The 21,911-nt window shown below is 35.4% G+C and overlaps 4 protein-coding genes across 6 annotated transcripts; 3 read left to right on the top strand and 1 right to left on the bottom strand.

Annotated features, from left to right (window-relative positions):
• The first annotated feature begins 873 nt into the window (after window positions 1-873).
• On the top strand, window positions 874-5,870 carry LOC117931286. The gene is made up of 4 exons (XM_034852224.1): window positions 874-954; window positions 1,152-1,328; window positions 3,293-4,996; window positions 5,505-5,870. The coding sequence occupies exons 1-4, from the start codon at window positions 937-939 to the stop codon at window positions 5,532-5,534; spliced, it is 1,929 nt and encodes a 642-aa protein (XP_034708115.1). The 5' UTR covers window positions 874-936; the 3' UTR covers window positions 5,535-5,870.
• A 2,931-nt stretch (window positions 5,871-8,801) lies between these two features.
• LOC117931006 lies at window positions 8,802-9,733 on the top strand. The gene is made up of 2 exons (XM_034851846.1): window positions 8,802-9,399; window positions 9,511-9,733. Exons 1-2 carry the CDS (start codon window positions 8,838-8,840, stop codon window positions 9,639-9,641), a joined length of 693 nt encoding a protein of 230 aa, XP_034707737.1. The 5' UTR covers window positions 8,802-8,837; the 3' UTR covers window positions 9,642-9,733.
• Window positions 9,734-13,903: 4,170 nt separating this feature from the next.
• Window positions 13,904-18,270, top strand: LOC117929493 (type IV inositol polyphosphate 5-phosphatase 7-like). Of its 3 annotated transcripts, XR_004653771.1 has the most exons (8): window positions 13,904-14,329; window positions 14,406-14,499; window positions 14,661-14,771; window positions 14,856-15,467; window positions 15,826-16,089; window positions 16,369-16,546; window positions 16,662-16,808; window positions 18,146-18,270. XR_004653771.1 is itself a non-coding variant. In XM_034849797.1 (7 exons), the coding sequence occupies exons 1-7, from the start codon at window positions 14,230-14,232 to the stop codon at window positions 16,755-16,757; spliced, it is 1,443 nt and encodes a 480-aa protein (XP_034705688.1). In that variant the 5' UTR covers window positions 13,904-14,229; the 3' UTR covers window positions 16,758-16,963. The 3 variants fall into 3 exon arrangements, 2 of the variants coding, with proteins under 2 accessions (XP_034705688.1, XP_034705687.1); XM_034849797.1 differs by lacking the exon at window positions 18,146-18,270 and having other exon boundaries at window positions 14,661-14,759; window positions 16,662-16,963; XM_034849796.1 differs by lacking the exon at window positions 18,146-18,270 and having other exon boundaries at window positions 16,662-16,963.
• Window positions 17,346-21,738, bottom strand: LOC117929494 (spindle assembly abnormal protein 6). The gene is made up of 8 exons (XM_034849798.1): window positions 21,652-21,738; window positions 21,236-21,405; window positions 21,072-21,134; window positions 20,914-20,933; window positions 20,700-20,744; window positions 19,319-19,386; window positions 17,936-18,066; window positions 17,346-17,758 (listed from the first exon to the last, which is right to left on the bottom strand). Exons 1-8 carry the CDS (start codon window positions 21,722-21,724, stop codon window positions 17,633-17,635), a joined length of 696 nt encoding a protein of 231 aa, XP_034705689.1. The 5' UTR covers window positions 21,725-21,738; the 3' UTR covers window positions 17,346-17,632.
• Between the last annotated feature and the right edge of the window lie 173 nt (window positions 21,739-21,911).

Here is a 21,911-nt window from a genome sequence, read left to right as displayed (position 1 = left end):
CTAGATAACATGGAATCTTTGAACCGGGTTTAACTACATTCCTATTTGACTCAGTACTGGTTTAACTGCAATTTTCTATACCTCGACTGGCCATTCAATAAAAGACAATGGAAAATGATACTTTTTAGAACATTTCTGAGGTATTTCTTCTTCAAACACAATTGGTATACACCACAACCATCCACTGAGTGCTGATATTGATTATTTACCTTATCATTGGTTTTTGAAAATTTTCACGAAAATTGCAAAGAAAAAATAATATTAATATATTATTTTTATTTACTTTTTCTTTCATATCTTTTATGATTAACCAGACGTAAAAAAAATCATTTTATTTGTATTGCTTTATCCTTTCCTTATTATTTAACATAGCTTTTTCGTACGCTCAAGCTCGACTCGAGTACTCAAGACTGGGCTTACAACTAGTCCATGAGTCCGATCGGCCCACCAGCTGGTCCTCACAGTTCCAGTCCGCCGCGTAGGTGGGCTCCGGCATGGTCCGTAGGCCTGTGGGGTCATATTGGGCCAGGATTCGTAGGCCCATTCCTCCAGCAAGGGCCGACGCGTAGAAATTCTAGCCTGGGCCCGTCCAACCAACGACCAAAACACGTGCCGTCGTCGCCGTTTGAAAATTTAAAAATTGAAAATGATTCCATAACCGCGCGTTACTACAAAGTACCGACCATATAATAAAAGGTTCCATACGTGGACCCAACTGAATAAAACGACGACGTTTCAAACCATCAAAACGGTGTCGTTTACACTTACGCTCCCAATCCAACCGCCTTGTCGATGGACAATCTCGCAACCGGTTAGTTGAAACTTGAAACAGCAATTTCGTAGTTCAGACTCAAAAGTAGGGACAAAACGGTAATAACGAAAGAAATTTCAGTTCATAACAGACAATGCCAGGAAAACAGCAGTCTCCCACCTGCAATGGAAGACGAAGCACAGGTATTAAAATAATAATGAAAAGGGAGAGGAAAAAAAAAAACCTAACCACCATACACTCACAAGTCACACCTCAACTACCCGCTCCACCGCCGCGGCCACCACCGCCGCCGTGGAGGTGGAAATTTTATAGCAAATGAAAGTCGATTTTCGTATGTATTGGCTATTTTGCCCTATCTGATTCATCGGTGTTGTTGCAGAAAATGATGGCTTTGAAGAAAGCCTACGCGGAGATAATACTCAACACATCGAAGGAGGCAGCTGCTCGGATTATGGCGTCGGAGAGGAAAGCTTTGCGGTTTCAGCAGGATCTGTGTTGCCTGAAAGACGAGGCGCTTCGAATGCTGCTTCGATTGAGACAAATGATTGATTTTCAGGTGGGAATTAAATGTGTTTTTCTGATGTAGATTTTGTTACTCTTTTGTTCTGTTTTGTTGGTAGTTTGGTGTACGAGCTTGAAAAAAGGTGTCTTTTTTAGTTATTGATGAGTATTTCGTTTTGCGACTATTTGGATCGAAAAATTTGAATTTGGATTTGAATCTGGATTCTGTTAGGATATGCAGTTGCTTTACTGTTACTGGTGTTTACCTATCTGCTAGTGTGTAGAGGTTTTACTGTTATAATTTGTTAGAAGTGCTTGGATGTTAGGGTTGACGGTGCTTTAGCAGAAAAATGGTGGTTCGGTTTAAGGGTCGTGTGCCCACTAATTATATTGGAATTCTGGATTTAAGCTGGAGCAGTCATATTCAAGAAATTTTATACTATGGTCTTGTTTTAGAAGAAACAATATGTTGAAATCCAAAAGTGTAAAAAAAAAAAAAAAGAAAAAAAAAAAAGAGAAGAGTTTCCAAATCTTAAACAGAACACTATTTCGTAGGGCCTGAAACCCTAATTCTTGCTTAGGCTTTGTTTCTGACATTTTATACTGTATTGAATTGGATCTCAATTATTATGCGGTCTCCTTACTTGATCATGGAGTCTGAATTTGGGGCCTTGTTTGCAGAGATATCATTTCATAATTTTCCCAATTGGGTTTATCATTGGTAGGCTCTGTTTCTTTTAAGTTAAACAAATCATGCTCAAGATATTACAGATTTTTTTTTCTCTTGGTTTTTTTTTGGAAATTTATCTCAATTTTTTTCTTAAAAGCCCACCTCATTGTATTCTTATTATCTGATGCTCTGGTACATTCAATAATGGACAACACCTGACACTGGATGAACCATTGATTAATTTTCTGTGAAGGAGTAGATTCACTGGATATCACTGTCTTCTTTCTATCTCTTGTAGTGAGCCTTCAGAGTGAGGTGACAGTTTGTAAGTTGATGAGAATTGTCTGGTTCTGTTTCAATAATAGAGCAGATATGAATGATAATATATTACAAATCATGTTGTGTCTTGCTTTGCTACTTTTTACTAGTGTATTGATTGATGACTCAGATTCATTGTGTATTGGGAAGAAAACTTCAGGAAGAATGATCATTGTCGGCTCCAAGAAAGGTTTTTGCATGCTTACTTTAGAAGTCAAGAGTAGAATAAAAACAAAAGTGAAAATATAACATAACACATGTCAGGATCAATCCATTGCTGGGTTCAGGATTTATCCTTCTTTGATAAGCAAGAAAACGTCACTACTCAGTAACAAAATAAAATATTATACAGAAATAATGTCACAAGTTCAATGAACATGGATTTAACTTGATTTTTCTCCTTTTGCTTCTCAATTTTTGAAGTCTGTATGTTGGAACCAGCAAGTAGTGATTTTTCCCCTTTTAATTGTGTATCTATTTTGTATATAAATATAAACTACTCCATTATGCAACCTTTTTTATTGTTGGAAAAGGAGAACACAATTCAGAAGTTCAGCTCATTTTTGGCATTTATGGTCATAGGAAACCTTATAGAAAATTTCACAAGCAGAAATTTTGTTAGTTTCAGTGTTCTTCCAATGCAATTTCTGGATTTATTTCAATAGTTCTCTTCATATCAAAAAGTAATTGTATTCTTTGTTTCAATTATGTAAACATATCAGATAAAATTAAAACTTCAGATAAAATTCTACCAGTAAAAATTTCATTAGTTTCAGTACTCTTCCGAAGCAATTACTGTATTTGTCTAAGCAAGTAATTGTTCCTTTCATGCCAAAAATAAATTGCATGCTTTATTTTAATTATTTAAATAATATCAGCTAAAGTCTATAATGCATTGAACCAAGTAAAAATGTTCACTGAGGTTAATAGAGCATTAAAACCATGGATGTCCCTTGCAGTGCCTGCTCTAGTTCACCTTTCTTGGAACTTTTAAGTTATTAATACAGCTTTGACTAATGTTTCCTTCACAGACCACTGAAGCAGAGACAACATCCTTAAGGCAGCGAAGTAGGATTGAAGAGCTTGAAGCACAGCTCCATGAGGCAGAGGATATTATAGCAGACCTTAGAGTAGAGTTGAAAGAGACTAAAGGTGAACTGCAGAAGATGAGGAACAAAGAAGTGCAACCTTTAAATGGACAACTTCCAAAGGCGGATGCACCTTCTCCTGAAAATGGAACATATAATGACAGACTAAATACAACTGAACTCATGTCAGCCTCTCCTTCAGATTCTGGATTTGAAATTTTGCCCACATCTGATATAAAGGATACACCTATGCATCAGAGGGTTCTGGACAATATGGGCTGTAATACAACAAGGCAGACTGAATCTTCAAGTGATTCTCATTTGGATAATTATTATGCTGATAATCCTGATTTGGCGCCCATTATCATGAGAAGCAAAGAGCCTGAGCTGTACAGAAATGGACGTACTCAGAGAATTCGGGCACTTGAAAGCAACTTGCTGAATGGAGAATTGCCTCATGAAGATACAGCTGATCAGTACTCACTCATAAAGAATGAATCAGTCATTGAAGCAGATGGAAAAGGTGAAGGATTACATACTGTACCCTCTTTCAAGGCCAAGAATATGGATAGAATGAAGAACCTAGCTGAGTTAGAAGATGGAAAGCAGCTAAGTGGTAGCAGCAATGAGGATCAGCCTGTTAAGGTTATTTGGAGACTTCGGAGAAGAAGAACTCGATATGGGACTCGGAAAACTACTTCACGGAAGCCTTTTCCTCATCAGCTCATGAAATCTTCTCAACCATCTCCTGTTCTTTCCCACTGCAAAACATATTCAGATTCAGTCACTGACAGAGTCAAATCTGGTGAGGGAGCCTGTACTGTGTCCTCTCCCAAGGGCGATGATATGGATTATGTGAAAAATTATACTGAGTTGGGACAAAAAATGCAGCATAATGGCATCTGTTACAAAGATCAAGCTATTAAATCTACGTACAGAAGATACACAAAAAGAGATGTAAGATATAGTGCCGCTTTTGAGCCCTCATGCAGATCTCCTCTTGATCAGCTCACTGAGTCTAGTCAACCATCTTGTTTTCTATCCCATTGCAACACCAATTCATGTTCAGTCAGTAGCAATGTTAAATCTGGTGAAGAACAATTGCAGATAGCTGAAAATGAGGCTAAGATGAAGCCACCAACCCGTTTGAATCCAGGGTTGACTTTGATTAAAACTGACATAGATCCTATATCTGGATCTGTAAATGTTACATTGAGTGTCAAGGATGTCAATAAATCTGGAGCTGTTCAGATTGCTGCAAATGATGACACAGAGTTGGCGGATGAGCACATGTCAGTAAAAAAGGAAGGTGATGCTGCAGGGAGTTCTAGGCTTCTGAGTTGCAAATTGAACCTTGAGATGGTTGATGCACAATCAGTGAATTCTGATTCAATTGATACAAATGCGTCTGAAGCAGCTAATGGAAGTCCAAGTCAGGGTGACAACAATAGGCTTCTTAAGTACACTTTCCAGAGGAAGAGGAAGAAAGAATCCTTGAACAATCCCGATGAGAACTCTTCACCTGAAAAGAGCACTATTAAAAGGAGGGCAATGAGGAAACAAAATGGAGCACCAGAAGGCCAGAAATCTAACTTGATAAATCAATCGTCTAGGGACAGTCGTAGACTGGCTCAAGTTGCTCGTCAGGTTGGTGATCCTTTCCCCTTCTCAGGACTCTCAAATGTGCCTGGAACTTTTCGTTTGGTATATTTCTATATTTTTGTTCGGGTATATAAGGCCTTGGTTTTATGCCAGATGCAAGGAACTGAGGCCCCAGTTGTGGGTTTCACCAACTTAATTTGGGCTGAAAATTGGCTCCACTAGATGAACAATCTGAAGTGTTCCAACGTCAATATTTGTTTTTTTTTTTTTTAATTGAATGTTGAGAGAAAGAGAGAGCAGAAAAAAAGAAAGAAAAAAGTAACTTGTAGTTAGCTGAAAAAACCTATCAGTTTACACCGGTAGACCATTATAACAAAGCCCCCAAAGGAAGCCAGATGTCTGCTTAGGTTTACATTATCAGATCTTTATAAGATCCTGATAATATACAGGGCACAGGTAGCTTTTTGGTGCCTCGAACAACTGGTCGCATGTTGAGTTTTATATTCCTAGATGATTAATCTATCTTTTCTAATCTTGTATTCTTTTCCTGCAGCTTATTTCCTTATCAGGAAAAAGGTGGTGATAAATGATAATAGAGCAGTTTTGATAAAATTGCTTATTTCAAAGAAACCCCTTGAACGGCAGGAGGCATAGTAAGAGAGAGCTAAAGCTTCCCAATCAATAATCGTGTGTGCTATATATTCTTTAAGTTGTGAGCATCTATGTACCCTTAAAAATTTTCTGTCGTTGTACCTTATTCTTTTTGCATGCTATTTTATCTCAATTTTCGCTTCCTGAATAGAAGTTATTTAACCCAGAAAGCTCTTAGCTCGGTATCATATCATGGCTAATGATCTGATCAACGGTTTTTAATTTGCTGAATGAATTTAGATACCTCAGCATGAGGTTTGGGCTACTATTTTCTTTCACAAATTCGTTTCGCAGTTCACTGTCCATTATGCATTTTAAGTGATTTTGCTGTTCAGTCGTGCAGCATAGGTGGATATGGAAACATTACATGGGAAAAAGAACTGGATTCGATCCTGTTTCCTGTTGCCTGTTGCAAGTGTTGTCTCCCTCTTCCATTTGCAACTGATTCATGTTGCCTGCCATCTGCTCTCGAGCCTTGTTTTCACTTGTGTTATTCTTATTATATAGTCATTTAGGTTTTACAATGCATTTCAGTGTTTTCTCTAAAATATTTTAATATTATAAATGATTTTTTAACCCCATTTTAAAAAAATTTTAAAATGTTTTTTATATTTTATCAAACATCTTTTTTATTTCAAAAACACTTTCTAACTAAAAAAATGATTTAAAAAGCCCTACCAAATGTACTCTTGTTTATGTCCACAAACCAGAAAGTGGGTACATGGGTCAGTTATGATTCTGCCTGCAATTTGTGCCTTGGTTTCACTTCTTCTCTTTTACTGGATCCAGAAAGCAGAGAGTGGACACATGGGTCGGTTATGATTCTGTTGGGGTTCCTCTGTGGTAGCTGTGACAGCCATAATTTCTATGTCTTCTCTTCAACCAACAACATGCCTCACACTCGTAACTGGGTGTGATGGTGGTTGGTTGAATCACTAATGCAGGCTGGTTTAGAAGACAGACTGCTTTTGAGATGAGCCATCATAATTGCCATCAGGTTTACCAAACATGAAGCCATATAAATTAAATATATATATATATATATATATATATTCAAACATAATCTTATTTATTTATTATTTTATTTTTAAGGATTCCCCATAAATTTTTATATTTCAGCTGTAAACATTAAAAAAAAAAAAAGTGGCTTAAATGTATATATATAAACATTCTACTTTTGCCATTCCTCGTTGGGAACATTTCTGCTCTACTCTGAAAGCAATTATAACTCCATCATTTGCATCTCAAAAGAAAGAGTATAAATTATAGTATCCTTTACATATTTGAAGTTCTCTCACAATTAAATTCTTTTATAGTGCAAACTAACTCATACAAATGTATGAATCCAATGTCGAACTATTGTCCATAAGGCATAAACTCGTATACGAAAGGTATTGTGAAAGCGTATGAACCCAATGTCTAACTACTGCCCATAAAAATTTGAACCATATTTGTTAGGTAAACATCTTTCACAACATCTCACATCCAACATTTTTGGTCAAAACTTATCAAATGTATTTTTTGAATTAAAAAATGCATTTTTTGAATTAAAAAATATTTTCTAATATGAAAAATAAAATATTATTTTTAAGAACAATTTTCAAGGAGATTTAATATTTCGACTAAGATCACTAAATTTTTCATCCTTACCTATATTTTCCGTCATTTCTCAAAATACCTTAAAAATATACAACCACATCTCAAATTGCTTCAAAAAATCAGCATATTTTTGGTATAAATTTTTTTAAACTGTCTTCAATTTAAATTTGAAATTGGTATGTTGTTTTAAAGAATAATTTTAAAAACTATTTTTTTAACTACAAAGAACCAAAGAAATAAATGGGTTGCTTGATGACATAAGACCTCTTTGGTTATTATTTTTTAAAACTGTTTTGAAAAACAGTTTTTTGTGTTTTCCAAAAAAAAAAAGTGTTTGGGAATTGCATTTTGAAAAAACAATTTTTGTTTAAAAAAAAAAAACATGTTTGATTGAGTTAATAAAAAAAATTTAGAATAAGTAAAATAAAAAACATGTTTAAAAGTTATTTTTTTAATTAATAAAATGTTTTCTTCTATTAACTTAATATTATAAATATATAAATAAATTTTATATGTACAATTTATTTAAATTTTATAAAAATATTTTAAAATTTTTATATTAGTTATAATTTTTTTAAATAAATGATGATTTTATCATGATGTGTAAGTATATTAATTTCAATGATTTAAGAAATAAAAAATGGTTTGCCGATGGAGTGTGGTGGTTAGATGAAGTTGTGAAAACACAAAGAAATGGCTAAGAAAATACAAAAAAAGAAAAGAGAAAACATGAAAAAACAATATATTCTTTTAATAGTGAAAAACAATGAAAATATCTTTTTATTGTTATCCAAAAAATGGTTTTCAAGAGAACAAAAAACAAAAACATCATCTTTTCCTCAAATAAGTTTTTTATATTTTTTATTTTTAACAACAAAAAAAATAGTTGAAACAAAGAACCAAACAGACCATAAATCTTTTTTATTTTTAAACTTTGGGGCTATTCTGGTAACTTGGTAGTTTGTACGAGAAAAGGACCCCGTTTCGTTGCGAGTACAGAGTGCTTGACTTGTCATGGGTCGGATATTGTTGGGTCATGCGACTAAACGAAATCGGAGCTTGGCTTTTCTCTCTCTGCCACATGTGGGGTCACTCTCTGATCATTACCTCTCAGCTAAAGCGTGCCTTATTTCCCAGACAAAATCATCACGCTTCATCCATTCCCCCATCCCCATCCTCTCATCTTCCGGCAAACACCTGCTTTCCTCCAGAAAAAGTCATGCGGACTCGAGTACCAGATTCCCTCTTCCCAACGGTGAAGACACGTCAAATTACGTTTACACCCCTCCTCATATCAATTACTACCTCGGCGTTCCATGAACCTCCATGTACCTCATCACCTTCTCTCTTTTTTTTTCCTGTTTTGATCCACTTGATGTGATCCGACGATGCGAGGGAGCTGGGCCTACAGTCCTAAGCTGCATAGCAGTGCACCTTATAATGCCACTCCAAATGCCGAGGCAATGATAGGCTGCTGGCGCCACTCGTCTGTTTGTCTCGCGCAGTCCAGACCCAGGTCCAGGCCCAGTCAAGAGAGAGGCATTTCCGTAAATAAAGCAAACTTCTAGGCTGGTCTCGTTTCCCACACCCATATAAACCCCAAAACAACACGTTCCAGCCCACAAGGAAAAAAAACATGGAAGAGGCGAAGAGAGAAGAGGTGCAGAGAGTAACCGTAGAATTGAAGCACGGAGACGATCGGACACACACTGTGTTGTTCGCAGCGGGAACGGCTCTTCTGATAGCGTGGCTGAAACGCGCCGTCATGGTGTGCCTAGTGGAGCAGTGGCGCGCGTGGGTGTTCCTCGCCCTCAACCTCGTGCTCTTGGCTATCGTCTTCACATCTGCACGCTCCTCCACCACCGCCACCACCACAAGCGAAGATGAAGAAACCAATGAAAGTAGTGATAATAGTAGTAGTAGTAATAATAATAATAATAGCAATGCAGAAGTAGTGGAAGCGGAGAGGAAGAAGAGAAGGAGACAATCTAGACGGTCTGGAGCAGCAGAAATGGGAAACGAGAACGGTGATTGTGGCCACAAAACGTATAGGAGAAGAAGCAGTAGGGTCGAGGCAGAGCGAGTAGATGAAGGAGTGGATGCAGAGAATCGAGGGTTGTCAAAAGAGGAGCTGAATGAGAGAGTGGAAGCTTTCATTACAATGTTTAGGCAGCATTTAGTTTTGGACGCGAGAAGAGGTCGAAGCTAGCAGCTTCTTATTAGGGTTTTTTATTCACATATATGGATTCATTCACATTTTCCTCTGTTACTGATCTTGGGATCTTTGTTGATTTATGTCTCCTCCTCAGTCGCCGCTCTGCAGCCAGTCCACAGGAGGTTTCCAAGTTTCAAAATCCGGGACTTTGGCATGTGGCAAAGGTTTGCTTTACATTTTGAAAATTTGAACCTTTTTGGACCTTTAGTGCACCATGGGAGGTAGGCACGTGGCGCTGGTGTAGTGGCATATTTCTTCCTTTCTTTCTTAGAATGGTATTATTTATTGAGGTAAACTTCACTCATTTTGGATTTAAATACACTAAGGTGATGACTGTTTTTTATTTACTTAAGTCTAAATAAAACTTGAAACTAAATAGTATTAAGTTATTTATTTTTATTAATTATTAAGAAATAAAAATTTAAATATTAAGAAATAAAAAAAAAACCCAAATTCATTTTAATAATTTTGATGATTTACTTTTATTATTTAGAAAAAATCAAAGTAAATTTTTTTTTTTTAAGAAATAAGAAATAAATAAATAAAAATCTAATAATGTAACAACTCGTATCCATACTTATATAGCGCCAAAAACTTTTTCTCCTATTCGATGTGGGATGTCACAAACACCCTCTATACAAATACAACGTCCTCGTTATGTCTCATGGGATTGAGAGGTCAAACAGACGAACACCCCTACGGGGCCAAACAAACCCCCACACCGAGGTCGGAGATTGATTCTAATACCATTTGTAATAGTCCGCTCTTAACCGTATAGATATTGTCCGCTTTTGACTAAAAGGGACTCTCACGACTTTAAAATGCGTTTACAAGGTTAAGAAGAGTCCATACTCATATAGCATCAAGAAATTTTTTTCCCTATCTGATATGGGATGTTACAAACACTCCCATGCAGACACAACATCCTCGTTGTATCCCATGAGATTGTGACACTATTTTATTGATTATGAATTTAAAATTTCATCAATTGAATTAAAGTTTATATTAATAATATTATATATTTAACACAAAACTTAAGAAGATGATTGAAATTAAATTATTGAAAATCAAAAGGAAATTAAAATTTTAAAAAGAAATCACATCCAAATTTAGTATACTTAATTCAAAATAATTGAATTTAATGTACTTTTTAGATGAAACAGCATCCAGGTATTTTAATGTAAATATTTATATATTTAAACATATCCACTGACATGAATTATCAATCACCCAGTCACCCTAATTCCTAAGGAATGTCCAACCAACAGACAATCATCAAACACCTTTGATTTTACGCTAATTTATTATGTTCCAAGAAACTATGATACCAAGAATTTCTATCATCATTAAAAGGAGAAAAAGAAAAAGGGCGAGCGAAAAATAAATTAATAATTTGTTCAACCCCACCAATGAGAAACGTTGAAAATGACAAAAGATAGTCATTTTCCAAGTCAATTTTCCCTTTTTTTTCTTCTCTTTTTTGAATCTTAAAGGCTATGGATTTATGAATGGCGGTTTGTTATGGAAATTGGGAAATGGGAATGGTCAAATATAGAGTAGCAATCTTTTTAATACCCGGCCATGGGCATGGGGTCGTTGGGGTGGACGTTGTGGGGCAGGGTGTAGTGGAAGGCAGCCATTTCAGAGTCGGCCCTTAAATGCTTTATTTCCCCGGTGACCCATCGCTGTCTACAATCCAGTCTGGATTGGATGTAGAAAACTGAAAACCCAATTGTGGTGAGGGACACTGGCCCATCCTCATTCCTCTGCTCTGGAATCCACTATTTCGTTGGTAGTTCTGTGGAGTTGTGGAAATGTAGAAACCCAGTTATATAAGAGGTGTTGATATGGGAGTGTAGCTTTTACCACTGTTACGATGCGTTTTATCATAAGTTATACGTGAACTGGCTGCTCTCTTTCCACTCCCAAAATTTGATTTGAGGGAGGAATGAAAGCAAGAAGTTTGGTCATGAAAAAGTACTTTTAAATGGGAAAATTGGAATACTATGTGATAGATTAAAAATATTGAAAAAATATAATTGATTTTTCACTTTTTTTCAATTTAAATAGATTAAAATACATTTATGTTATGTAAGGATACTAATTAATATTTTTTTTAAATAATACCTAACATACCCTTTATTTTTAGATTTTTTTTTTTAAATTTGAAAAATAACTATAGCTAGTGTTATATAATATTTTTTTTCCTTATTTCAATTTGATTGGATAAAAATAAACGTAGTTTCTCCTATTTCAAAAATTAATATAAAATAGAAAAAATTAAATGATTTTATTGAAATCAAGGAGATATTAAAAAAAAAAAGAAAAAAAAAGAAATTGATGTTGAAAATTAGGATGAAAATGTTCTAAAAAATGGAGTTTTTGAGAGTAAAATGATGAAGAGAAGAGTTAAAATGGTAAGATATCATTTAAAAAAAAAAAAATAGGTAGTATAAAGAGTTTAATTATATATATATATATATATATATATATATATATATATATATTAATAATATGTTTTTTAATTTTATAAAATATATATTTTTATTTAATAAAAGTTCATAAATGTCTTCTTATTTTATTTAAAATATATTTTAATCTTTTTGTATTCAAAATTTTAAAAATTACTTGAATTTTCTAATATTTTATTTTATAGTAAAAGTTTATATATTATATATTAAATTTCTATTTTTAAAAATAAAGATAGGAAACCCATCAAAGGCAACCTGAAAAAATGTAGACTGAATTGAGAATCAAAATAAGCAATAATGTGCTTTCTGCCCGAGGGATAAAACTCTGAATCCTTGGTCCCAACTAATTTTGCAGAAGAATGGAAAACAAAAAACCTAAGTTGAAATCCAACCTTCCACGACATGTGTAAGGTGCAGAAGAGGGGGGGGGGGGGGGGGAGGGGAAGGCTTTCCCAACATTTATTGGTACCTATCCAGTTGAGGAGGGCAGCTACAGGGTCTCATGCGTCTCATTATGATTGAAATTGAAAGATACCTGCAATTACAGAAACCTCATCTACTTCTGGTTAGAATGTCGCAACTCATGAAAGCTACTGGTGTTAGTATGTCCGACTCTCTGTAATCTTCTCACTACTCTTCCTCTCTAATCAATGTGTCCTATTATAGTTATTTGCTCTTTGGATTTAGGGTTCCAAATTCCACTGGTGGGCCACCTGATATTATAGTAGTGGACACCGCTATGTCTAGGCTTTTCTTTCATCGTCAGGGGATCCCTCAATAGAGTGCATACATTTTTCAAACTTGGACCGTTGAAAAAAGAAAAAGGAAAAGAGTGATTTTCATTGTTTGGTAGGAAAAGAATTTTTTATCACCTCGTGGGTTCGTTACATTATCTCATGAGTTGAGCTTTATGTAAATATGTAATAAATTTAGGTTAGTTTCATGGTTTGGATTAAATATATCTAATTATCTTTAATTCAAAAATTAAAAGAGAGAAAAAATGAGATTAACAAATGAGAAAAGTAAGGGAATGTTTTAAGTTCGAACAAATTTTAAGCTACAATAAATCTAGTAAAATAATAATTTTGATATTAAGAGAAATTACTATGGTCAATAAATAAATAATTTATTAATTTAGAGAGTATTATCCCTCTACTCTATTGAATTTGTACATCTAGTTTATAAATCCAAAAAATAGATGTAATAAAAAATTAATACATAAAAGTCTAAATACTTTTAAAAAATAGTTATTAATTTTAGAAAATAGAAATAATTAGGAAATGTATCAAAACTTAATGTTCTAAAAGGTAAAGAAATTTCAATAAAATGGTTTTAAGCATGCAATGATTCCAAAAAAAGTTGAATAAAAAAATAAAAAACATTTAAAAAATTATTCAGTATTATGTTTTAAATTTTTATTTGTTATTTTTTTTTTAGAAATTTTATCAAGTATAAATTTATATTTCATTGGACCTTGAAACTTTTTAAATTATCTTATATATTTAATGAGGTTATTCTAGATGAAGATATACCAAGAGATTTATTCTTGTTTCATACTACGATGTTAAGTGTATTTAAAGAGGAATGGAATTAAATCCAAACAATATAAAATAAATTTTTTTATTAAATTAAAATTATTTAAATTTACAAATCCAATCATATTGTGGGCCCATGATTCAGTAAGACTCGTGCAGACGATGATTTTTAGTATTTTTAATTAAAAGATTAGGACCATGAAGTCGCGGATCTCATTTCGTGCCATAAGTAAAATATCATGACAGCTCAGCTTTATGGTCCACAACTTACTGTACAGTACTAGCCTCTTATCTGGTATAAAATTGTTGACCTGGACGTCAAATTAACTTGTCACGTTAAAAATCAGCACGAGGCCTACGTGACGAGCACTACACCTAACAACTCTAATGATGAGGCAAATGATACAGGCTTGTGAGGCCCATATTTTTCTTTTTGATTACATTTTAGACCAGATATTAATATCACACATTGTGCTGTGCGAGAACTTTCATAGAACGACACAACTAGCTTTGACCTTCATTTTTCTTCCATCTCTTCTTTCTCGGCCTCATCGCTCGAACTGTAATTTGTAAAGCCCGTTGGTTTTGTCACTTTCTTTCAGTTTTATCCGTCTGGTTGATAGGCGATTAACACAATGATTCCTCACAGAAAAGCCTAGTTTTATTGTTAAGATTGATGAACCTGGTAGACATGCTAGGAGGTAAACAGCTCACGTCTGAGGGAAGTGCAGTTCGAGAAACTCCACAACGCGCGTCGATTCCATCACCTTGTGTTTGGTGAATGGACCGGGATCTTTATTGAGAGTAATGGATAGCGAGAAACAGAAGTCCAGAACTAGGAGTTTACTAAAGTGGTTCAAGAGGAAGCACAAGAGAGCCGACCCATATAATTTGAGTGAATTTTCAGGTTTGCTTTTTCTGTTCCTCTAGTCTGTGGATTTCCGTTGTAATTTACTTACGGTACTATTGGCTTCTATTTGCAGACGGGGGTGAAGATGAAGATGATGATTACTCTGGCGATATTTTTGTTAGGTCTTTTGAGATGGAACCATGCAGCATATTAACCAATGAGTTAAGGTGAGGTTTCAGGATATATATTTTCCTATGAGATCGAAATGGATGAAAGATGACAAGATTGTTTTGCTATATGAGTGATGATATATGACTATATCTTTTAATCAATTTCCTAAACTATCAAAAAAAAAAATAATATACATAATTTTATCTTTATACTCCAGGATTTTTGTGGGTACCTGGAATGTTGCTGGAAGATCGCCGGTAGGGAGCTTGGCTGTAGATTTGGATGAGTGGTTAAATCCCGAGGATGCTGCCGACATGTATGTTCTTGGGTATGTGACGAATTGAAGATTATCTGAAATCTAAAATCAAGACTTCGTAACACCACTTTAACAGCAAAGGTTTTTGTCTCGCAGATTCCAAGAGATTGTCCCCTTAAACACGCTGACGGTGATTGGCTCGGAAGACCCAACCGAAGCAACCAAATGGAACTTGCTCATTGGGAAAACTCTTAATGACAAGTATGGGTGCCCTTGGTTAACGCCCATGTTGAATCCAATCTCAAGTGACAACTACTTCTATGTGGGAATCCCTGGCTCTGAAAAAAGGAGGCACAGCGTTAGCACACTGCCGGAGACACCAACGAGATCAGGGTCAGTAATCCAGCATGATAGGCCATTTGGGCGCAGTAAGTACAAGTTAATGGCAAGCAAGAAGATGGTCGGGGTCTTCATAAGCGTCTGGATGAGGAGGGAATTGCTCAGGAGGTATTGCATTTCAAACGTGAAAGTAAGTTCAGTACCCTGTGGAATCATGGGTTATTTGGGAAACAAAGGCTCGGTTTCCGTTAGCATGTCAATTGAAGGAACTAGCTTTTGCTTCATTGCTGCCCATCTAGCTTCTGGTGAGAAGAAGGGCGACGAAGGGCGTAGGAATCACCAAGTCTCTGAAATTTTTAGGCGAACTACCTTCCCTAGACTCCCCGAAGATGATGATAATCCGCATCCTTACACCATCTTAGGACATGAGTAAGTGGTCAAACTCTCATCAAATCATATGAGAATTTGAGAATACTGTTGTCAAATCTGTCCAGGTTGATTTCCAATTCTCTTGGACCCATGCGTGAGCAAGGTCTCAATTTTGATGAGATGTTGCAATTTTGTTTTGATTTAGTCATTTCAACACTTTTGATAGTAGTATTCTCATCCCTATAGAAAGAGATTAAAAACTAAATAGTCTACCCATATAGAATATGGCTTTTGATAAAATTTTAATATGGGTGGGAAAGAATTAATTGAAGAATGAAGGCAACATGAAATGGATACCTCCATATTAAATGAAAAGTTCATTTTTTTTTTAATGACAATTTAATATGTCATGGAACAGTCGGATATTCTGGTTGGGGGACCTCAACTATAGATTATGCCTGGAGGACAACTTAGCCAGGAAGCTGATAAACAGACAAGACTGGAGAGCATTACAAGAGTTTGATCAACTAAGGAGGGAGCAAGAGGATGGTGGAGTATTCCAAGGTTGGAGAGAGGGCAACATAGAATTTGCTCCTACGTACAAGTACTCTACATCAAATTGCAATCGATACTCAGGTGGGCTTCCAAACAGATCAGGAGAAAAGCAAAGAACTCCGGCATGGTACAGTCAGTCAACCATATTCTGGATATTTGATACAGTGATGCTTTTTACTATTATGAGTATTGCCTCCTTTGGTCAGGATTTAGTATAATTTTGGTATATGGGCCCATCAAGGGACCTAGGTCACGGGCCATATATATCATGAGCCCGGGGCCTTGTCTAACCTGCAAATGCTACAGTTCTAGCATGAATAGTTTTTTTTCAACTCTCACTATTTGCCTTTAATTAAATAGTTTCATGAGGATGATCCATGAAAAGAGGTATTGGTTATGGCAACAGGTGTGACAGGATTCTATGGTATGGAAAGGGAGTAAAGCAACTGACCTACTTTCGGAGTGAGAGTAAGTTCTCAGATCATCGCCCTGTATCTGCCCTTTTCTCGACACAGATTGAAGTTGTCAAGTCCACCAATCCAAGAGTTGCTCCTCTTCCCACCATAACTCCTTTCGACCAAACAGTAAGTACTCCATGACCCTGTCAGTTGAAGGGGGTTCCATTAAGTAAATCTCTAGGACAAATTCATAGGCATATGACTGCAGCAATCATATTGTTACAATTCATTGTCATGACAGGGACCCAGCAATGGCGATGAAGAGGTCAAACCTACATTGCTATCATTAATTGTAAAGGATATGGAAGCATCAACAAAGCAAACGCTAAGATTATAGATCAAATATATATATAATTATTGCAAGCTGGCTTATGTAGCTACAGGCCAGGTTTGTAGAGAAGTGCTATTTTGTTGTTGCCTTCTTTCTTTTGTCATTTTTTTCTTCTATTCCTAATATTTTTTTGATTGGAATTCTATTCCTAATATTTGCCATACAAGTTAGGCCTCATGGCAAAAGTAGAGCTGATAATTAAATAAATAATATCAACATTTATTTAATACTAAAAATATGTTACCTCAAGTCAGTGTAATGAGCGATCAGGCAACAAGGCTCTTAGAATTTTGTGGGAAATTAGATGAACTGATCTGATTGAAGCATCAAAACAGGAAGTCAGTTTGAAACAATTAACATACTCGGTCTCACCTTTTGGACAAAATGCAACCTTTTGTCACAGGGCTTTAGCTTGATTTTCTAGAGCCAATTGCAGCCATACAACAAGTGCAAGAGATATGTCCATCAAAATTCCCATTTACAATACAAAATTGAGAAGGTCAACACTTCAAATGTAATTGTCCTATTTGTTTCACATCCAACCATTCAATTGTCCTCATTTGCCTAAAGAATTCCACCCAAGGCCTCAACATTGTCTTGCTCACAATTGGGACACATGCACCTTCTCTGAAACTCCTCACCAAGGGAAGCACAAGTTTCTTCTAGTTCAGAAGTCTGCTTGTTTTGAGTCAAAGACAGGTAGAGACCAGCATAATTAATATTCAATAAGTTGTTAATAGGATACTAAACTCTGGCTGATTGCAAGAAATGCAGGAATAGAAGGAATTTTGGAAATTTCAACAACCAATCCAACTGAAATTAGTTGTGAGACTCCGTACGTTCCATTCTTTTCCTCCATCTTCTCAATGTCAAATCAGTGGTCATTCAATCAGTAGCATGTAATGTAGACAAGGATATCTGGTTAATTCCTGCAATTCTTTTGTTTCCTTCATGATTGCCTCCATCAGAGTCACCTTCTTTTCAATATTAATCAACTCTTGCTGGAGCTGCAGCAGTTGTAGAGCAGTCTTAACTTTTTCAGATCGTTTTATAGGGAAAATGTTAATAATTTCATCAGCTAAAGAAAAGGACTTGACGGTATTTTAATCAAATTTATAACATCAAGCCTTCTGACAATTGCATTATTACAGTGTTTTAGGATGTACAATGGACAAATTTCTTACCTGCTTATGAATATTTTGTTCTGCTTGATATTCTTGTTCTTCCATGTTCGTTTGAGAAATTATATGGGCAAGTTTATCTTCAAGAGTTCTTAAAGCAACTTGAGCATCTTGCTCATTCACAAGTTTGTTGCCTGCTTTAAGAGCATGTTAAAATTGACTTACCAGAATACATTGCATAAACACATACCTAAATACAGACCTAATATATAGTGGCAGATATTGTAAAGAGAGGAGAGAAAAAGGATCAAATACAGTGAAGAAGAGGGGAAACAGGACCAAGTGTACAGTTCAGTCACAGTGCAGACTGTATTGCCATCTTCGACGTATGCAATCCAGTGTAGATTGCCAAAAATGTCCTAAGGTTCTTCATTTACCTAACAATAACCACATGCCTCTTTGGTAATATTTGACAGATATTTTCCAATTAGAATTCTATCTAGAACTCATATTTTGGAGGTTTTCAAACTTTGTTTCAGCTTCAATCAGTTATCCTGATATTGGATATCATCTATGGAATTTCATGGAAGCTTACTAAAGATCAAAACACAGTCAAATGTGAGATATACAAAAAGATTTGACAGGTATCAGGTTTTGAACTTTAACTCAATCAAAGTTTGGTCATTCAGGAAGTGGGATAAATTTTGTAGAATTAAGTAACTGGAAAGATCTCATTTATCTATTAAAGATCCTCAATCACAGGTATAGTAGCTGGAACACAAACAAGGAAAATTGATCATACATGTGTACATCTGTAGATAAATGCATACAAGTACATCCACAAACTTTATAAAAATTGATCATACATGTGTATGTCTGCAGTAAATGCATAGAAGTATACATACAAACTTTATGACATGCTTCTGAAAGTAACCTATCTTACGATACTCTAGGTTTCACAAACAAGCAGAAGAAAAGTTTTAAAAGAATCACAATCACAATCACAATTCTAACTCAACAAACACATATATTCCACGAGGCATCAAAGATGAAGAGGGTAATGCTAACCAGAAATTTACTCAGGGCTTTAGATTTAATGATGATCTGATTACAGATCAGACAACTATTGCACTCAGATCCCACTAAGTTTATTATTTGGACAAAATGGTATTTTTTGACAGCCTCCAAGTCCAATTAGATGGAGCTAGATGCAACCAGTATTGCAAAGTCAAGGTTAACACTCATGTATATGCCTCCTGCAACAACAAATTGCAGAGGAGTTGCTGCATAATTGACTCTGTAAACAAGTTCATTCAAACCTGAACTAAGTTAAGAATTCATATTTACTGCCACATTCAAACAACCAATTTCCAAGTAAAAAATGTCATATCATTGTGCCCACGAACATTCCCATGAAAACACACACATCAAGTAATAAAAACAGACCATTATCTGATGAAGTTGCAATGCAACTCTCTTTATGAAGAGTAGAAGCAGTTGTCTCCTGAAATCTCCTGCATTAGCAATTTAAAAATTAACCAATCCATAATTTCCCAGTGGTAATACCCGAATGCACAACTCAAATCCAAAAAAGTACAGCCCATTTCAACTAGCCTGTAAAAGGAGAAAAGGAAACCAATACATATTTCATAATGCTTTGAACACACTCTGATCACTGCACCATAGTAAATCAAATATTATGATATTTGTATTAATATATTTATCATTTACTATGACTATTTCCATGAGAGCCATGTCTTGCACGGCTAGAATTATTAAGGAAATATGCAAGTGATAGAACTGGTATAAGCAATCATATCTCTCCCTTCCATGCTGTTTGTTTTTGTTATTCTTTATTTCAAATTTCCTAGTACTTATTTTATATGGTAGTACGTGAATAAGACCTTGCCCTAAGTGTTTTTCTTATCACTTTCACATTTTATAGAACAAGTCAGGTATCATTTTTCCTTCTTTGTTTTCCTCGCTCTGTTTGATCTAGCAGTTAGGAAAAAACGCTTCAATGAGTTAGGTGACACTAGTAATCTGCCAGATAATTTTCCCTTCTTTGTCTTCCTCACTCTGTATCTAGCCATAAGCAAAAACCACTTCAATCTTTCTCTTCATTTTTCTGGACCCACTGGCTGTCTGTTTTCTAGCCAATCTAATTTTTATCAAGTATTGGTTAACTCTCCCTGATTTTTCTGCTTTCCAGTGCCTTGACTAATAGCAGAGGACTTCATCACAACATATTTATCATTTAAGGGGAGTTTATTCATTCACTTCTATCATGTCTTTGAGGCTTTGATGCTTCAAAAGCAAGTCTCTAAGTCATGTTTTATAAGCATTGATTTGGGATCATGTTCTCAGCTATTGCAACTTGCAAGTGCATGCTAGAGAAACCAGTACAAGTTTCTTGGCAATCATATATTCAAGAATCCAATTTTACTGCTTAATTACTACTATACATGGGGCTTGGCCATACAAAAGTAGGTTTCCTCTGGTGTCAAAACTGAAACCCATCGAAGGTAGGAAAGCCAATAAAACTTAAGTCATTTTTGCAATTCTTAGGAGGTTGTCAGGACAAACTGAATCTTCAAGGTCACTACACACAGAATTATAAATTTAAACAGTAAAGATTATCTGAGCTATCAAAATCTACTAATACGATTTTCAGATGGTTTAGAACAACTAAGTAAAGACTCTGTTCTACAGTTTGAATAGTAAGTTAAGAGCCTTTAGACCATCTGAAGTCCACAAAGAAACAATTTCATCATTATATGCCAAATTAAGCAAGTAAAACACTAATATCTTAATTGAGGAGACGAACCTTATTGTTGTGTTTAACTCCATCATTTGTTTAATAAAGTTGTCTCTGCATAGAGAATTTAAAAAAAGAAAAAGAAAGAAAGAAAAAGACCGCAGACAAACAAACAAAACAAAAGCATTAATAATAAACTAAAATAATTTTTCGTTTGATTTTTAAACATACGATGTTTTTTAAACCGAAGCAAGTAATCAAAACGATGATGACTGATCTGTACCGTAAAGCTCCTTCTTCATTCTTTGCATGACCCAAGGATAATTTCCCAGAATAGAGTATGTAAAAACAACATAAGAGTATAAAACAAGTAACAGATTAAGATCAAACAGAAGAATCTTAATCAGATGAGAAAACGCCAGAAATAAAACCTATGAATACCTTAAGAATCCCCAAATCAGATCCAACCATCGAAACCTCATATTGAATCGCAGCATTTCTTGCCTATAAGTAATTTAAACAGAAATCAATAGGTAATTCAACAAAATATAATGAATTTGTGAAGAAATCCAATCAATAGCAGGATAAGTTAGAGAGCAACAAACCTCTAGAGTTTGAATTGAAGCTTCGTTCATAGCCAATTCAACTTCGTAGCCTTTGAGCTCTTGCTCAGCAGCTTCCTTGGAGCGTTTTGACTCTTCGAGCTCTGCATTGGCTATATCCATCTCAGATTGAAGCTCCTGGATTCGCTTCTTCAGGCTCTCCACTCTCCGTTCTGCATATCTCGCAGCCAGGAAGGGCTTGATGTTAAATATAAAAATAACAACTACTCTCCGTTTTCGGTGGAAAAACACTGCTGTTTGGTGGCTGAGAAACTGTAAGAAAAATAAAAGGAAATAAAATTTTGATTCCGATTCTTCTCTTGTTTTGTTTCCAAAAAAATTAAAACTCAATGGAGTTTTTATTTCTTTCCTTTTCCTACATTTTCTCACCAAAAACAACACTACAGAAATTATTTCACCTCCTTGAGATTTTTCAGCAGCGAAGTCCCGAATTAGGGTTAGGAGTTGCTTCCGTGAATCAGTTCCCGCCATCAATGGTGCTTGGCTTTGAGCTCCCGTTCCCGCTTCAAACAGACCCCCCGGGACCACATATAAATAAAAGTTCGTGGGCCAAATTTGAGGGAGCCCAGCCCAACATACACGCGCTCTCAAGTTCCATGACCCCTGGTGAAATCCAGACGTGATTAATACATGGCTTCAGTATAGATCTATGGGCTCA

Source organism: Vitis riparia, chromosome 14 (assembly GCF_004353265.1).
Source record: "Vitis riparia cultivar Riparia Gloire de Montpellier isolate 1030 chromosome 14, EGFV_Vit.rip_1.0, whole genome shotgun sequence".
Classification (NCBI taxonomy): domain Eukaryota; kingdom Viridiplantae; phylum Streptophyta; class Magnoliopsida; order Vitales; family Vitaceae; genus Vitis; species Vitis riparia.
This window is presented reverse-complemented; position numbering and strand designations above follow the sequence as displayed.

Excerpts from the sequence above, each read along its gene's own strand:
- LOC117931286 (XM_034852224.1), top strand. Across the intron at positions 1,329-3,292 it reads GACAAATGATTGATTTTCAG|ACCACTGAAGCAGAGACAAC; the intron begins GTGGGAATTAAA and ends TTTCCTTCACAG. Across the intron at positions 4,997-5,504 it reads TGGCTCAAGTTGCTCGTCAG|CTTATTTCCTTATCAGGAAA; the intron begins GTTGGTGATCCT and ends CTTTTCCTGCAG.
- LOC117931006 (XM_034851846.1), top strand. The coding sequence starts at position 8,838 with ATGGAAGAGGCGAAGAGAGAAGAGGTGCAGAGAGTAACCGTAGAATTG. Across the intron at positions 9,400-9,510 it reads AGTTTTGGACGCGAGAAGAG|TCGCCGCTCTGCAGCCAGTC; the intron begins GTCGAAGCTAGC and ends TCTCCTCCTCAG.
- LOC117929493 (XM_034849796.1), top strand. The coding sequence starts at position 14,230 with ATGGATAGCGAGAAACAGAAGTCCAGAACTAGGAGTTTACTAAAGTGG. Across the intron at positions 14,330-14,405 it reads TAATTTGAGTGAATTTTCAG|ACGGGGGTGAAGATGAAGAT; the intron begins GTTTGCTTTTTC and ends TTCTATTTGCAG. Across the intron at positions 16,547-16,661 it reads TAACTCCTTTCGACCAAACA|GGACCCAGCAATGGCGATGA; the intron begins GTAAGTACTCCA and ends TTGTCATGACAG.
- LOC117929494 (XM_034849798.1), bottom strand. The coding sequence starts at position 21,724 with ATGGCGGGAACTGATTCACGGAAGCAACTCCTAACCCTAATTCGGGAC. Across the intron at positions 18,067-19,318 it reads TGCAACTTCATCAGATAATG|GCAACAAACTTGTGAATGAG; the intron begins GTCTGTTTTTAT and ends CTCTTAAAGCAG. Across the intron at positions 17,759-17,935 it reads AACAAAATATTCATAAGCAG|CTCCAGCAAGAGTTGATTAA; the intron begins GTAAGAAATTTG and ends CAACTGCTGCAG.